This window comes from Oncorhynchus kisutch, linkage group LG1, assembly GCF_002021735.2.
Source record: "Oncorhynchus kisutch isolate 150728-3 linkage group LG1, Okis_V2, whole genome shotgun sequence".
In the NCBI taxonomy this organism is placed as follows: Eukaryota; Metazoa; Chordata; class Actinopteri; order Salmoniformes; family Salmonidae; genus Oncorhynchus; species Oncorhynchus kisutch.
In genome coordinates, this window is record NC_034174.2 from 34,116,102 (window position 1) to 34,131,374 (window position 15,273).

A 15,273-nucleotide genomic window follows, 5' to 3' on the forward strand; every position below is an offset into this window, starting at 1 on the left:
GATGCTGTTTTAAGACTGTATTGTGTAAAGTCTAATTTGCATATTTCCCAGGGTGCCTTTTCTTTACGAGTAAATTGTAGAGTTACCACCCATGACTGTATTTGTTAGTAACAGAGACATAGTTATTGAATTATTTCCTTTTACAAGACTTTGTCTTTCACCAAGCTTTCAACAAGTGAGTACCTAGGTGAATGCCATCATTAAAATTAAACTTCATCACAATAAGGCCTTACTTTGATGGCCTAGTTTTAACCTAATGCAGTCATGTTAGAAAACTCCTGGTTTACAGGCCACTACAGATTGAAAACAATCCTAAAAAATCTACCTACAGCATGCTGGGAAATGTGATAATGATGAGCATTGTCTTGATGGGACTGTTTTCTCTTCAAGTGTAAAACAATAACTCTGGTTATTAATTATTAACACCAACACTGGGGAAAATGTTACACCACTGAGTGTTAATTTCACTCTTACAGAGTGAATTCAACTGCTGAACTGCTGAAATGTTATACTGTAAAATCATCACTGGCTAATTTGCTGTGTGCAGCCCTCCAAGATAAACAATGAGAAACATAGCCGTATCCTCATTCCATCTGCACTTTGGAGTAAAACTTTTTTGTTGACTCTTTCCCTCTTCCCTGACCTCTCTCCTCCCCTGTAGTCTATCAGAGAAGTGACAGGCTACATCCTCATAGCCATTAACCAGTTCAGTCGGCTGCCGCTGGACCAGCTCCGTATCATCAGAGGCACCACTCTGTTCGAGGAGCGCTTTGCTTTGGCTGTCCTCGTCAACTACCAGAAGGACGGCCAACACGGACTGGAGGAGCTGGGCCTCACACACCTCACAGGTACACGCATGCATGCACGCACGCACAAACTCACGCACAAAGGCACACACACACACGCACACGCACACACACACACACACATTCAAAAACATGTTAATGGAGATGAAGATAAGCCTTTAAGTGATACACATCATCATCATGAAAAACAATATGGTGATCATGGTCCACATGTCAACTACCATGCCAACTTCAGTAGTTAACTTTTAGGCTCCTGTCCCATCAAAGTGTCAGTGACAAATGGCAGGCATGTTACTACAACCCTCCCTCTCTAGAGTTGTAGTATGGCTGCGCGTGGGAGGCTGGACATAAAGAAAAGAGAGCCTGCTAGGCAGCTTGCATGTTACTGTTGGCACTCCCACACCCACATAGTACAACCACACCCCTTGTTGGCATGGATACAGTACAGTAGGGTTTAAGGAGGTTTGTTTGTTTGTGTGTGTGTGTGTGTGTGTGTGTGTGTGTGTGTGTGTGTGTGTCAGGTACAATATGAGTAGATGTCTTTATTGGAAGCCCCTGTTGAAATGCCCTTTACTATGTACCCAACTGTCAGTGTAACATGAGAGATGAGAGGAGACACTATAGGGTGAGAGAGAAATACAGACTTGTGTCAGTTTTGATGTGGTTACTCACCAATGGGTTCTAGCCTGTTATGCCAATTATCTTGACTAGAAACAGTAAACAAATTGTTTGTCCTCCTTTGTGTGTGTGTGTGTGTGTGTGTGTGTGTGTGTGTGTGTGTGTGTGTGTGTGTGTGTGTGTGTGTGTGTGTGTGTGTGTGTGTGTGTGTGTGTTCCACAGAAATCCTGGAGGGAGGGGTGCAGATCATTCAGAATAAGTTCCTGAGCTACACCCCTCAGGTGAACTGGCTGGACATAGTGAAGGATGGAGCCTCTGAGGTCATCATCAACGAGAACGGGCCTGAACGTGAGTACAACCCAGCTCAGAAGGGCTTTATGAATACATTTGTTTGAAATTAGTTTGAGTACAGTGGGAGGTACATGGTAGGACTCGCAGAAGTCAATTGTCATGTTTATGTATTCAGATTAGTGGTGGGACAGCTACAGTACGGATAACTTTTAAGTTAAATGGTTAGGATCTGTGTTCTTGTATATTTCATTTCTGACATGTTGTTTTTCAGAGCCATGTGATGAGGCATGCCCAGGTCCATGTTGGGGGTCCAGGAATGACACCTGCCAGATCTGTTAGTCACCTGCTTCTCATTGTCTTGCAACACTAGATAACCCCTCTGTCACATACAACCCAGCTCAGTCAGATCGCTTGGCTCAAAGTGTTCTCTCTCTCTCTGTCTCTCTCTCTCTCCCCCCCTCAGTGACGAAGACAGTGTGTGCCCCTCAGTGTAATGGCCGCTGCTTTGGGAGGAGTCCTAGTGAGTGCTGTCATATGGAGTGTGCAGGAGGCTGCACCGGACCCCTGGACACAGACTGCTTTGTGAGTTTTCTGTACACACAAGCATACTGCAAAGAAGTGTTACCAGAAGTTGGGATAGTCATTTAATAGAAATGAATAGGTTAAACCTATACTACTAAGCAATGCATAACTATATTTTCTCTGTCCAGGCCTGCCGCAACTTCAACAACTCAGGCTCCTGTGTGCCGCAGTGTCCCCAGACCCTCATCTACAACAAGCACACCTTCAAACTGGAGCCCAACCCCAGCGCCAAGTACCAGTACGGCTCCATTTGCGTGGCCCAGTGCCCCAGTGAGTCCACACACAGCATGCTCTATCCACTACACCTCACCAGTCAACTCCTGGTCCTAATCATGACCATCATGACTACATTCAATCTATCAATTTCTAGCAAGGTCCAATCTCCCTGTGTATTTTCCTATGGATTCTAATGATTGTCTGACCCTCTGCCCCACTCTTTCTCTGTCTCTCATTCCTCCACAGCTAATTTTGTGGTGGACGGGAGCTCGTGTGTGAGCAGCTGCCCCCCTTATAAGACAGAGGTGGAGAAGAAAGGAGTGAAGAGGTGTGAGCCCTGTGGAGGCCTCTGTCCCAAAGGTACCTGTCCAGTGTCCACACATACTGTACACCCATCAAATATCACAGATCTGTAGTGTCCTCTACTCCAGCAACCTGTCCTTTTCACTCATGTAGTGAAACTTTGGCTTTATTAATTATTTCCTTTCCTCTATAGCTTGTCAAGGAACAGGCACAGCCTCTAGACAGACAGTGGACTCTCAGAACATTGACAGTTTCATCAACTGCACCAAGATCCAGGGCAGCCTGCACTTTCTGGTCACCGGGATCAAAGGGTGAGTGACAGTTGCAATGTCCTATCAAAATGGCATGACCTGAGGTGGTTTAATGATCTAAGACACTGCAGCTGGAGCACATGTACCACTGCCAGTATAGTTTCCAATCTGGCCCAATATGCTTTCAGCACTCTCTCCCCTACCTTTCACCTCTATCTCTCTCTATTAAATACATTTTCTTTTTTAAATACCTTCAACAATTGACACCTTCCTAATATTGAGTTGCACCCCCCTTTTCCTTCAGAACAGCCTCAATTTGTCGAGGCATGGACTCTATAAGGGGTCGAAGGGATGCATGTTGACTCCAATGCTTCCCACAGTTGTATCAAGTTGGCTGGATGCTCTTTGAGTGGTGGACCATTCTTGATATGGGAAACTGACATAGGAAACTGTTGAGTGTGAAAAACCCAGCAGTTCTTTTTAAAATGTAATTTTTATATATATATTTTTTTATTTTATTTTATTACTTTTACCCCTTTTTCTCCCTAATTTCGTGGTATCCAGTTGGTAGTTACAGTCTTGTCTCATCGCTGCAACTCCCGTACAGACGTGGGAAAGATGAAGGTCGAGAGCCATGCGTCCTCAGAAGCGCAATCCAACCAATGCCCACTTAACCCGGAAGCCAGCCGCACCAATGTGTCAGATGAAACACTGTACACCAGGCCGTGCATGGCAACCGTGTCAGCGTGCACTGCGCCCGGTCCGCCGCAGGAGTCGCTAGTGCGCGATGGGACCAGGACAACCCTGCCGGCCAAACCCTCCCCTAAGTCGGATGACGCTGGGGCAATTGTGTGCCGCCCAATGGGTATCCTGGTCGCAGCCGGTTGTGACAGAGCCTGGACTCAAACCCAGAATCTCTAGTGGCACATCTAACACCAGCATTGCAGTTCTCAACACACTCAACCGGTGCGCCTGGCACCTACTACCATAACCCATTCAAAGGCACTTCAATATTTTGTTTTGCTGATTCACCCTCTGAATGGCACACACATCATCCATGTCTTAATTGTCTCAAGGCTTAAAATCCATCTTTAACCTGTCTCCTCCCTTCATCTACACTGATTGAAGGGAATTTAACATGTGGCATCAATAAAGGATCCTAACGTTCACCTGGATTCACCTGGTCAGTCTATTAAATAAAGAGCAGTTGTTCCTAATTTTTTATACACTCAATGTACAGATGTAGGATCTTAATTTGATTAAGATTTGTTTCTGAGAATTTTCCTGCACAGTACGAAATGCAAACTTGTAGTCTATTCAAGGTTTAAAAATATTCTAAGGTTTCTCATTTCCACTTTAAAATGTCAGACTTGATTTGCCCTAATGAAAAATGTATCATCCCCTACAAAAAAATTCCATTAATTATAATCCAGATAATAATTCACAAGTCCTGTTTCTGCAGGCTCGTTTTCCTGCTGTAGCAAACTGTCTCAAATGAAGATCCTACATCTGTATATTCAAAATGACACAGTAATGTCAATTTGTTCCCTTTTCGTTGGTCCTCACTACTTCTCTGTTGGTTGATCTTCTACACACAGTGATCCCTACAACAACATCACAGCTTTAGATCCAGAGAAACTGAAGATCTTCAGAACTGTGCGAGAGATCACAGGTATGTGTGTGTATGAATGTGTGTGTGTGTTGAAGTTTCAAGTGCATGTGTCAGTTTAGTGGTGTGTTTGTATGGTGTTCTGTGTTTGTAACACACCTTCTCCGGTTGCCAGACATTCTGAGTATCCAGTCATGGCCGGAAACTCTGACAGACCTGTCAGTGTTCTCCAACTTGACAACCATACAAGGAAGAACCCTTTACAGGTGACGATCTGTCTGTCTGTCTCCCTCACTGTCTGACGTTATACTTGTGTCTCTGTCTCTCTGCACTAAAGACATATCTTGTTCACATTCTACAGTATGTGTACACTGAACCCATCACCATTTCCATCTGTGTTCAACTGCATTGTAGACATGCATGCATAGACTGACCTGTTGTGTCTTGTGTGTCTTGTCACCACTTTCTCTCATCCTCTTTCACCCTTTTTCTCATTCTCTACTCTGTTCTCCTCTCTGTCTCTTCTGTCTCTTCTGTCTCTGTCTCTTGTCTCTTCTGTATCTTCTGTCTCTCTGTCTCTTCTGTCTTGTTTGTCCCATCAGAGGAGGGCGCTCTAAAAGGTACAGTAGTGTTTGTGACAGCTGTTTTACTAATCTTCCTGGTATGGCATCATACTTACACAATTTCCTCCTTATCACCTGTGACTATGCTAAGCAACATTTTACTCAGAATTGGTTATGTGTTGAGTCTTGAACTGTATGAGAAGTGTCTCAGTTGGTGGTGGTGGGTGAGGGATTTGTGTTGAGGTATAAGGTAACCACTATCCTCATGATTGTACTTTGAACTTGATCATACCATATGACCATACACACTTCTACGTATAAGTGAAGAGTTGGGTACTGGGAATCACTGGGTGAATAGGTGGTATTGATCAAACTAATCTCAAAGACAAGGACATATACATTCCCTACATAGCAACATACACATTTTCTGTCTGCTGGTAGACAATTAGTGTTTGGGAGCAGCAATGACGAATGTGCGATTCATTTTTTTTTATCTGTCCTGACTTGATGTTCCCAGCTAAAGTATACATTTGTACATATTTTGTCTGAAGTGTCCTCCATTCCCACCACCCTGATGGTTCTTCTCTCCCTGCTCCCTCACCTTTGACCCACTCTCCCACTGCCTCTCTACCCCTCTGCCCTGCTTATCTTCCTCCTCCTATGTTATTGACTCCTCCCTCTTGTTCAGGGGCTACTCCCTGCTGGTGATGCGCATCCCGTCCCTGACATCTCTGGGGCTGCGCTCGCTGCGGAGGATCAACGACGGCGGCGTCTACATCACAGGAAACAAGAAGCTGTGCTACCACCACACCGTCAACTGGACACGCCTCTTCAGCAGCAGCTCCCGCCCACAGCGCCGCCAGAAGAACATTGACGTCAAGGAGAATCGTCTCCAGAGCCAGTGTGGTGAGACAGGGGGACTGAGGAGAGAGACTGGGTGAAATCTCAAAATCATTGAGTGAATATGGCAGGTAAACTAGTGAAGAACTAATAGTTTTTTCCATATTTGTCTGTTTGTGTGTGTGTGTGTGTGTGTGTGTGTGTGTGTGTGTGTGTGTGTGTGTGTGTGTGTGTGTGTGTGTGTGTGTGTAGTTGAGGAGGGGCACATGTGTGACCTACTGTGTTCGTTGGAGGGGTGTTGGGGTCCTGGTCCGGACCAGTGTATGTCCTGTAAGAACTTCAACCGAGGAGGAACCTGTGTCCATCAGTGCAGATTTCTCACTGGGTCAGTAGTCAGTCAAAACAATGTATCTTTATCATAATGTAGAGTATGTCTCAATGTGTGTGACTATGTTTTCAACCTATTTTTCAATCTCAATCTCTGTTTTTCTCCAGGGAGGGGCGTGAGTTTGCAGGTCCAAAGGGCGAATGTATGCCCTGTCACTCAGAGTGTGAGGTCCAGGAGGGACGGTTCACCTGCACAGGACCGGTATGCACACCTCTGACCATATCTCTCAATGTGTCATAAAAAGACATTAACTCAGAGGGATCAGTTGAAAAGTGTCCCTCAAAATTCTCAGGACTATCTGAAATGTAGAGCTTTACTGCCACCTTGTGGAGGATATTTTGGACCACAGTTACATGGAAATTGTCCTCTCTCTCCCTCTCTGTCTCTCTGCAGGGAGCTAATAAGTGTGTGGTGTGTGCCAGTCTGAGGGACGGTCCCCACTGTGTGTCCTCATGCCCTGAGGGAGTGATGGGGGAGAAGGGTCTCATCTTTAAGTACCCCAACCAGCAGAGACGCTGTGAGCCCTGCCACCTCAACTGCACCCAGGGGTGAGAAACGAGTCAGAGAATGGGGAGGTGTGTGTGTGTGCATGCGTGTTAAATATCTCTCTGTTCTGTGTTTTCAGTTGCTCAGGGCCAGGCATTGGGGACTGTTTGGACTCGTCCAGATTAACCACTAGGTGAGTGGAGCCTCTGTCTTTTCTCCACCTGTGACTGACAACCTGATATCTCCTCAATGTAATGACAATTAAAGTGTGTTCTGTGTTCTCTAGTCTAGAGCACAGCAATCTTCATTATTGTACGGTGCATTCGGAAAGTATTCAGACCCCTTGACTTTTTCCACATTTTGTTACGTTACAGCCTTGATCTAAAATTGATCAAATAGTTTTTCCCCCTCATCAATCTAACACTATAACGACAAAGCAAAAACTGAAATATCACATTTACATACAGTACCAGTCAAAAGTTTGGACACACCTGCTCATACAAGGGTTTTTCTTTATTTGAACTATTTTCTACATTTTAGAATAATAGTGAAGACATGTGGAGGCCAGATCATGTGATGCAGCACTCCATCACTCTCCTTATTGGTCAAATAGTCCTTACACAGCCTGGAGGTGTGTTTTGTCATTGTCCTGTTGAAAAACAAATGATACACCACCCATCCGGTTTGCGCTTAGTGGGACTATCGCTGCAGAATACTGTGGTAGCCATGCTGGTTAAGTGTACCTTGAATTCTAAATAAATCACTGACAGTGTCACATGCACAGCACCCCCACACCATCACACCTCCTCCTCCATGCTTCACGGTAGGAACCGCACATGCAGAGATCATCCGTTCACCTACTCTGCATCTCACAAAGACATAGCAGTTGGAACCAAATATCTCAAATTTGGACTCATCAGACGAAAGAACAGATGTCCACTGGTCTAATGTCCATTGCTCGTGAATCTTGGCCCAAGCAAGTCTCTTCTTCCTATTGGTGTCCTTTAGTAGTGGTTTCTACCTTGAAGAGCTGATTCATACAGTCTCCTCTGAGCAGTTGATGTTGAGATGTGTCTGTCACTTGAACTCTGTGAAGCATTTACTTGGGCTGCAATTTCTGAGGCTGGTAACTGTAATGAACTTATCCTCTACAGCAGAGGTAACTCTGGGTCTTCCTTTCCTGTGGTAATCCTTGTAAGAGCCAGTTTCATCATGATGGTTTTTGCAACTGCACATGAAGAAACTTTCAAAGTTCTGGACATTTTCCCAATTGACTGACCTGCATGTCATGTAATGACAAGTAATGATGGACTGTCGTTTGTCTTTGCTTATTTGAGCTGTTATTGCAATAATATGGACTTGGTCTTTTACAAAAATATACCATCCCTACCTTGTCACAACACAACTGATTGGATCAAATTCATTAAGAAGAACATAAATTCCACAAATTAACTTTAAACAAGGCACACCTGTTAATTGAAATGCATTCCAGGTGACTACCTCATGAAGCTGATTGAGAGAATGCCAAGAGTATGCAAAGCTGTCATCAAGGCAAAGGGTGGCTACTTTGAAGAATCTCAGATATAAAATATATTTTGATTTGTTTTACACTTTTTTGGTTACTACATGATTCCATATGTGTTATTTCCTAGTGTTGATGGCTACAATGTAGTCAATAGTAAAAAATAAAGAAAAACCCTTGAATGAGTAGGTGTGTCCAAACTTCTGACTGGTACTGTAAGTTTTCAGACCCTTTACACAGTGCTTTGTTGAAGCATCTTTGGCAGCAATTACATCCTCGAGTCTTCTTTGGTATGACGCTACAAGCTTGGCACACCTGTATTTGGGGAGTTTCTCCCATTCGTCGCTGCAAATCCTCTCAAGCTCTGTCAGGTTGGATGGGGAGTGTTGCTGCACAGCTACTTTAAGGTCTCTACAGAGTTGTTTGATCACGTTCAATTCCAGGCTCTTGCTGGACCACTCAAAGACATTCAGAGACTTGTCCCAAAGCCCCTCCTGCATTATCTTGGCTGTGTGCTTAGTGTTGTTGTCCTGTTGGAAGTTGAACCTTCGCCCCAGTCTGAGATCCTGAGTGCTCTGGAGCAGGTTTTTCTCAAGGACCTCTCTCTGTACTTTGCTCTGTTCATCTTTCCCTTGATCCTGATTAGTCTCCCAGTCTCTGCCACTGAAAAACATCCCACAGCATGATGCTGCCACCACCATTCATCACCGTAGGGATGGTGATAGATTTCCTCCAGACGTGAAGCTTGGCATTCAAGCCAAAGAGTTTGATCTTGGTTTCATCAGACCAGAGAATCTTTTTTCTCATGTTCCGAGAGTCCTTTTACTGAGGAGTGGCTTCCGTCTGGCCACTCTACTATAAAGGCCTGATTGGAGGAGTTCTGCAGAGATGGTTCTCCTTCTGGAAGGTTCTCCCATCTAAACAGAGGAACTCTGGAGCTCTGTCAGAATGACCGTCGGGGTCTTGGTCATCTTCCTGACCAAGGCCCTTCTCCCCTGATTGCTCATTTTGGCCAGGTGGCCCGCTCTAGGAAGAGTCTTGGTGGTTCCAAACTTCTTCCATTTAAGAATTATGGAGGCCATTGTGTTCTTGGGGACCTTCAATGCTGCCGAAATGTTTGGTACCCTTCCCCATATCTGTGCCTCGACACAATCCTGTCTCGGAGCTCTGCGGACAATTCCTTTGACCTCATGTCTTGGTTTTTGCTCTGACATGCACTGTCAGCTGTGGGACCTTATAAAGGCCGGTGTGTGCCTTTCCAAATCATGTCCAATCAATTGAATTTGCCAACATTTCATCAAACTGTTATTGCTTTGTCATTATGGGGTATTGTGTGTAGATTGACTCAATTTTTTAAATAATACTCTCTAGAATAAGTCTTTAACATAGCAAAATGTGGAAAAAGTCAAGGAGTTTAAATTCTTTCCGAATGCACTGTATATCAGCTGCTGATTGGCTAATACCTCTTCCTGTGTCTCTTTCCAGCCAACCCATTATAGGCATTGTTCTGGGAGTTTTGGCAGTGGTGATAGTGGGCATCTCTATCTTTGTGATGAGTGTTCTGTACCGCAGAGGTCTTGCCATCCGGCGCAAGAGAGCCATGAGGAGATACCTGGCGAGTGGAGAGGTGGGGAGGGGAGAGGGGGTGTGTGTGAGAGAGAGAAAATAAGGATTTTTTCATAGCACTGTCTGTGTGTGTTATTGTCTTGATATGTCCTGATATTAACTGTGTGCACTTGTGTTGGTCTGTAGAGTTTAGAGCCCTTGGACCCTGGTGAGAAGGGGGTCAAAGTTCATGCGAGGATCCTGAAGGTCAGAGAGCTCCGTAAGATCAAGCTGCTGGGCACCGGGGTGTTTGGCTCCATCCACAAGGTGATTACAACATCAACCGTTGGCCTCTTAAACCCCCTATTTTCATCATCACTGCACCTTTCTACCATTTACCAAATTGTGCTTCTTACCTTTTCTTTGTTTCATTGTGAGGTAACCCCTCTACCTCTGTCTTTTCCTCCACCTTTCTCAGGGCATTTGGATTCCTGAGGGAGACTCAGTGAAGATCCCCGTGGCCATAAAGACTATTCATGATCGAACGGGGCGGCAGACCTTCCATGAGATCACAGACGTAAGAAAATATATATACACTACAGTTCAACCTCATTTGCACTCACTGTATATAGACTTTTTGTTTTCTTTTGTTCTACTGTATTATTGACTGTATGTTTTGTTTATTCCATGTGTAACTCTGTGTTGTTGTATGTGTCGAATTGCTATGCTTTATCTTGGCCAGGTCGCAGTTGCAAATGAGAACTTGTTCTCAACTAGCCTACCTGGTTAAATAATGGTGAAATAAATAAATAAATGTTTTGCAGAGGGCTCAAATACTTATTTCCCTCATTAAAATACAAAATCAATTTATAACATTTTTGACATGCGTTTTTCTGGATTTTTTTGTTGTTATTCTGTCTCTCAATGTTCAAATAAACCTACCATTAAAATTATAGACGGACAATTTCTTTGTCAGTGGACAAACGTACAAAATCAGCAGGGGATCAAATACTTTTTTCCCTCACTGTATTTAATGAAGCTGCCAGTTGAGGACTTGTGAGGCATCTGTTTCTCAAACTGGACAATCTAATGTACTTGTCCTCTTGCTCAGTTGTGCACCGGGGCCTTCTACTCCTCTTTCTATTCTGGTTAGGGCCGGTTTGCACTGTTCTGTGAAGGGAGTAGTACACAGAATTGTACGCGATCTTCATTTTCTTGCCAATTTCTCGCATGGAATAGTCTTCATTTCTCCGAAAAAGAATAGACCGACGAGTTTCAGAAGCAAGTTCTTTGTATCTTGCCTTTTTGAGCCTGTAATTGAACCCACAAATGCTGTTGCGCCAGATACTCAACTAGTTTAAAGAAGGCCAGTTTTATTGCTTCTTTAATCAGATCAACAGTTTTAAACTGTGCTAACATAATTGCAAAAGGGTTTTCTAATGATCAATTAGCCTTTTTAAAATGATAAACTTGGATTAGCTCACACAACATGCCATTGGAACACAGGAGTGATGTTTGCTGATAATGGGCCTCTGTACGCCTATGTAGATATTCCATTAAAAATCAGCCGTTTCCAGCTACAATAGTCATTAACAATGTCTACACTGTATTTCTGATCAATTTGATGTTATTTTAATGGACAAAAAATGTGATTTTCTCTAAAAAAGGACATTTCTAAGTGACCCCAAACTTTTGAACGGTGGTGTATATCTCACATACCCATTCTCAAGAACATCTTCCCCTTCAAATCAGAACTGACCTGATAACACTTAGCTTGACTCTGTTTACTAATGCAGATTTTTCTAATAACCCCTGCAGCACATGTTGGCGATGGGTAGCTTGGACCACCAGTACATAGTCAGGCTCTTAGGCGTCTGTCCAGGTGCAAGTCTCCAGCTGGTCACCCAGCTCAGCACTCAGGGGTCCTTACTGGAGCACATCAGGCACTACAGGGATAGCCTGGACCCACAGAGGCTGCTCAACTGGTGTGTGCAGATTGCCAAGGTGAGATACCGTGTGTGTGTGTGTGTGTGTGCGTGGTTGTGTATGCGTGCATGTTATTGTTTATGCGACTGAGGTGTGTGTCCTCTCCCCCGTCAGGGTATGTACTATTTGGAGGAACACAGGATGGTCCACAGAAACCTGGCAGCCAGGAATGTTCTCTTGAAAAGTGACTACATGGTCCAGATCTCTGACTATGGCATCGCAGACCTGCTATACCCTGACGACAAGAAGTACTTCTACAATGAGGTCAAGGTGTGTTGGCTTCTTGGTTAGGTCCCATAGTCCGGAATAACTTGTCATGGACAATGTCTCAGCCTACTATTTATCTTTATCTTCTTCTGGAAAAACCATCCTGTGTATTTTCTGTTAGGTGAGATGTTGACTAGATACGTGGCCTGTGTATTTTCGGTTAGGTGAGATGTTGACTAGATACGTGGCCTGTGTATTTTCGGTTAGGTGAGATGTTGACTAGATACATGGCCTGTGTATTTTCTGTTAGGTGAGATGTTGACTAGATACGTGGCCTGTGTATTTTCTGTTAGGTGAGATGTTGACTAGATACGTGGCCTGTGTATTTTCTGTTAGGTGAGATGTTGACTAGATACGTGGCCTGTGTATTTTCTGTTAGGTGAGATGTTGACTAGATACGTGGCCTGTGTATTTTCTGTTAGGTGAGATGTTGACTAGATACGTGGCCTGTGTATTTTCTGTTAGGTGAGATGTTGACTAGATACATGGCCTGTGTATTTTCTGTTAGGTGAGATGGTGACTAGATACGTGGCCTGTGTATTTTCGGTTAGGTGAGATGTTGACTAGATACATGGCCTGTGTATTTTCTGTTAGGTGAGATGTTGACTAGATACGTGGCCTGTGTATTTTCTGTTAGGTGAGATGTTGACTAGATACATGGCCTGTGTATTTTCTGTTAGGTGAGATGTTGACTAGATACGTGGCCTGTGTATTTTCGGTTAGGTGAGATGTTGACTAGATACGTGGCCTGTGTATTTTCGGTTAGGTGAGATGTTGACTAGATACGTGGCCTGTGTATTTTCTGTTAGGTGAGATGTTGACTAGATACGTGGCCTGTGTATTTTCTGTTAGGTGAGATGTTGACTAGATACGTGGCCTGTGTATTTTCTGTTAGGTGAGATGTTGACTAGATACGTGGCCTGTGTATTTTCTGTTAGGTGAGATGTTGACTAGATATGTGGCCTGTGAATTTTTGGTTAGGTGAGATGTTGACTAGATACGTGGCCTGTGTATTTTCGGTTAGGTGAGATGTTGACTAGATACGTGGCCTGTTTCTCTATGTGTTTTGCATTGTTGCCATGAACAATACCTAATGGGTGTTTTTTCCCAGTGGCCACAGGCTTTGAACTGGGTGCAACTCATGGTGACATAGTTCCCTGTCTTGTCTCTCTCACCACAGACACCTATCAAATGGATGGCTCTGGAGAGCATCTTGTTCCGCAGATACACACATCAAAGTGATGTCTGGAGCTATGGTGAGTCACTGTGTGTATGTTTCATGTGCTTTTTATAGACTTTTATATCAACGGTAACTTGAAAGTACTTATGTGTATGTTGAGTTACCAGGATTTTAGAATGTCAATTATATTACTCCATCTTGCAGGAGTGACAGTGTGGGAGATGATGTCATACGGGGCGGAGCCCTACTCAACGATGCGTCCACAGGAAGTGCCTGACCTGCTGGAGAAGGGCGAGCGTCTCTCCCAGCCACACATCTGTACCATAGATGTTTACATGGTCATGGTCAAGTGTGAGTGCCCACCCTCTCTCCTTCACCCTCAATACCTATCAGATCTGTGTGAAATGTGTTAGAGTACGTTGCATTGTAATAATTTGTTTTGCTATGAAAGTATAGTATATAAAGAATGTTCAAACAACTGAAAATATTTTCAAATGGGACTCACGTGGCATTATCATCATTTACAGGCTGGATGATTGACGAGAATGTCCGTCCCACCTTCAAGGAACTGGCCAATGAGTTTACCAGAATGGCCAGGGACCCGCCTCGGTACCTTGTGATCAAGGTAAGATAGAATGCCACACCTGGGAGACAGTCATATAAATCAATGTTTGCTAAGAATGTGTTTTTTGGAGTCCACTCCCAAATGCCAATCAATACTGTCCTAAGACTGTACTCTTTGCCTGAGTCACACTCTTGTTCATCCACACCAAATGTCAGCTCATGAGGATAATAATGATGTTGTTAGTGATGATGATGATTGAAGTTTATTTCTTTATCTTCCTCTGTTCACCAGGGGGACTGCAGCCCGTCGGACTCTCCCTCAGATGATTCTCACCACCGAGTTACAGAGCTGGATCACATGGAGGCGGGGCTGGAGGACCAGGATGAGGAGAGGCTAGGGGATGGCATGGCCACACCTCCTCTCTATCTGTCACAGGCCAGGAGTCTTTCTCGACTCTCACGAATGGAAAGCCACAGGGTGAGGGCTCATATAAGGCATCTCTCCCGATGCATACACGATGCATACATTTTAAACTGTATGGGGCCAGGAGTTTTTCCAGACCATGTGACCTGACCAGGAAAATCCAAGTTATATCCTATAGTCCTGGTCAGGTCGTCAATATATAACATGGGCAGATCGAAACAACCTTTTGTTCACCAAGTTGTTTTTCTAACTCCCACCCCGTCCTGTCCCATTCCTGTATTCCCCTCAGGCTGTTCACAGCAGTCAGGCTGGATACCTGCCCATGACCCCAGGACTGGATAACTCTCAGGTCAATCACTGGAGATGATAAAGATACATGAAAACATTTACATGCTAACACATGTATTATTGAAAGTCTTCCAGCCTATATCAGTCCTATAGAGTTGATCACTCATTTGACATTATACCCCCTGTTCCTCTATATAGATGGTGTGGTCCCCAGCATCTCGCTCTCGCCTCAACTCCGCCCGCACTGTGTCAGAGAGCTCCGAGGGGCGGGGCACGTTGGTGGAGCTGGAGATGAGCGAGGACTTGGCTGGCAACCTGCAGAGGAAGCGGCATCGGGAGGACAGTGCCTACATGTCCCAGAGGGACAGCATGTCAGGGGTGCTGTCTGAGACCCCCTCCCCTGACACAGAGGGGGAGGAGGACCAAAACGGATATGTGCTCCCCGGACTGGGTGACAGTCCAGAGAGAGGTGATACCATAGATAGATCACGAAAACAAACATATCACACAATATGCATAGAAACATATACCTTTGTGTTTCTGA

At 44.4% G+C, this 15,273-nt stretch overlaps 1 protein-coding gene across 2 annotated transcripts in view; it reads left to right on the top strand.

The window, feature by feature from the left end:
- LOC109895669 (receptor tyrosine-protein kinase erbB-3) overlaps positions 1-15,273 on the top strand; it is a 34,079-nt gene that overhangs the window by 16,523 nt on the left and 2,283 nt on the right. The window contains exons 3-28 of one of the 2 annotated variants that reach the window (XM_020489557.2): positions 662-848; positions 1,647-1,772; positions 1,987-2,049; positions 2,179-2,297; positions 2,426-2,567; positions 2,760-2,873; positions 3,010-3,127; positions 4,666-4,739; positions 4,852-4,942; positions 5,279-5,296; positions 5,928-6,145; positions 6,332-6,464; positions 6,575-6,668; positions 6,861-7,015; positions 7,093-7,146; positions 9,961-10,102; positions 10,228-10,347; positions 10,499-10,597; positions 11,839-12,024; positions 12,121-12,276; positions 13,454-13,529; positions 13,658-13,804; positions 13,981-14,078; positions 14,310-14,495; positions 14,731-14,790; positions 14,928-15,198. In XM_020489557.2, the coding sequence (XP_020345146.1) occupies positions 662-848; positions 1,647-1,772; positions 1,987-2,049; positions 2,179-2,297; positions 2,426-2,567; positions 2,760-2,873; positions 3,010-3,127; positions 4,666-4,739; positions 4,852-4,942; positions 5,279-5,296; positions 5,928-6,145; positions 6,332-6,464; positions 6,575-6,668; positions 6,861-7,015; positions 7,093-7,146; positions 9,961-10,102; positions 10,228-10,347; positions 10,499-10,597; positions 11,839-12,024; positions 12,121-12,276; positions 13,454-13,529; positions 13,658-13,804; positions 13,981-14,078; positions 14,310-14,495; positions 14,731-14,790; positions 14,928-15,198 (3,247 nt within the window). The remainder of the gene's footprint in view (positions 1-661; positions 849-1,646; positions 1,773-1,986; positions 2,050-2,178; positions 2,298-2,425; positions 2,568-2,759; positions 2,874-3,009; positions 3,128-4,665; positions 4,740-4,851; positions 4,943-5,278; positions 5,297-5,927; positions 6,146-6,331; positions 6,465-6,574; positions 6,669-6,860; positions 7,016-7,092; positions 7,147-9,960; positions 10,103-10,227; positions 10,348-10,498; positions 10,598-11,838; positions 12,025-12,120; positions 12,277-13,453; positions 13,530-13,657; positions 13,805-13,980; positions 14,079-14,309; positions 14,496-14,730; positions 14,791-14,927; positions 15,199-15,273) is intronic. The other variant, XM_020489565.2, reaches the window with a different exon arrangement.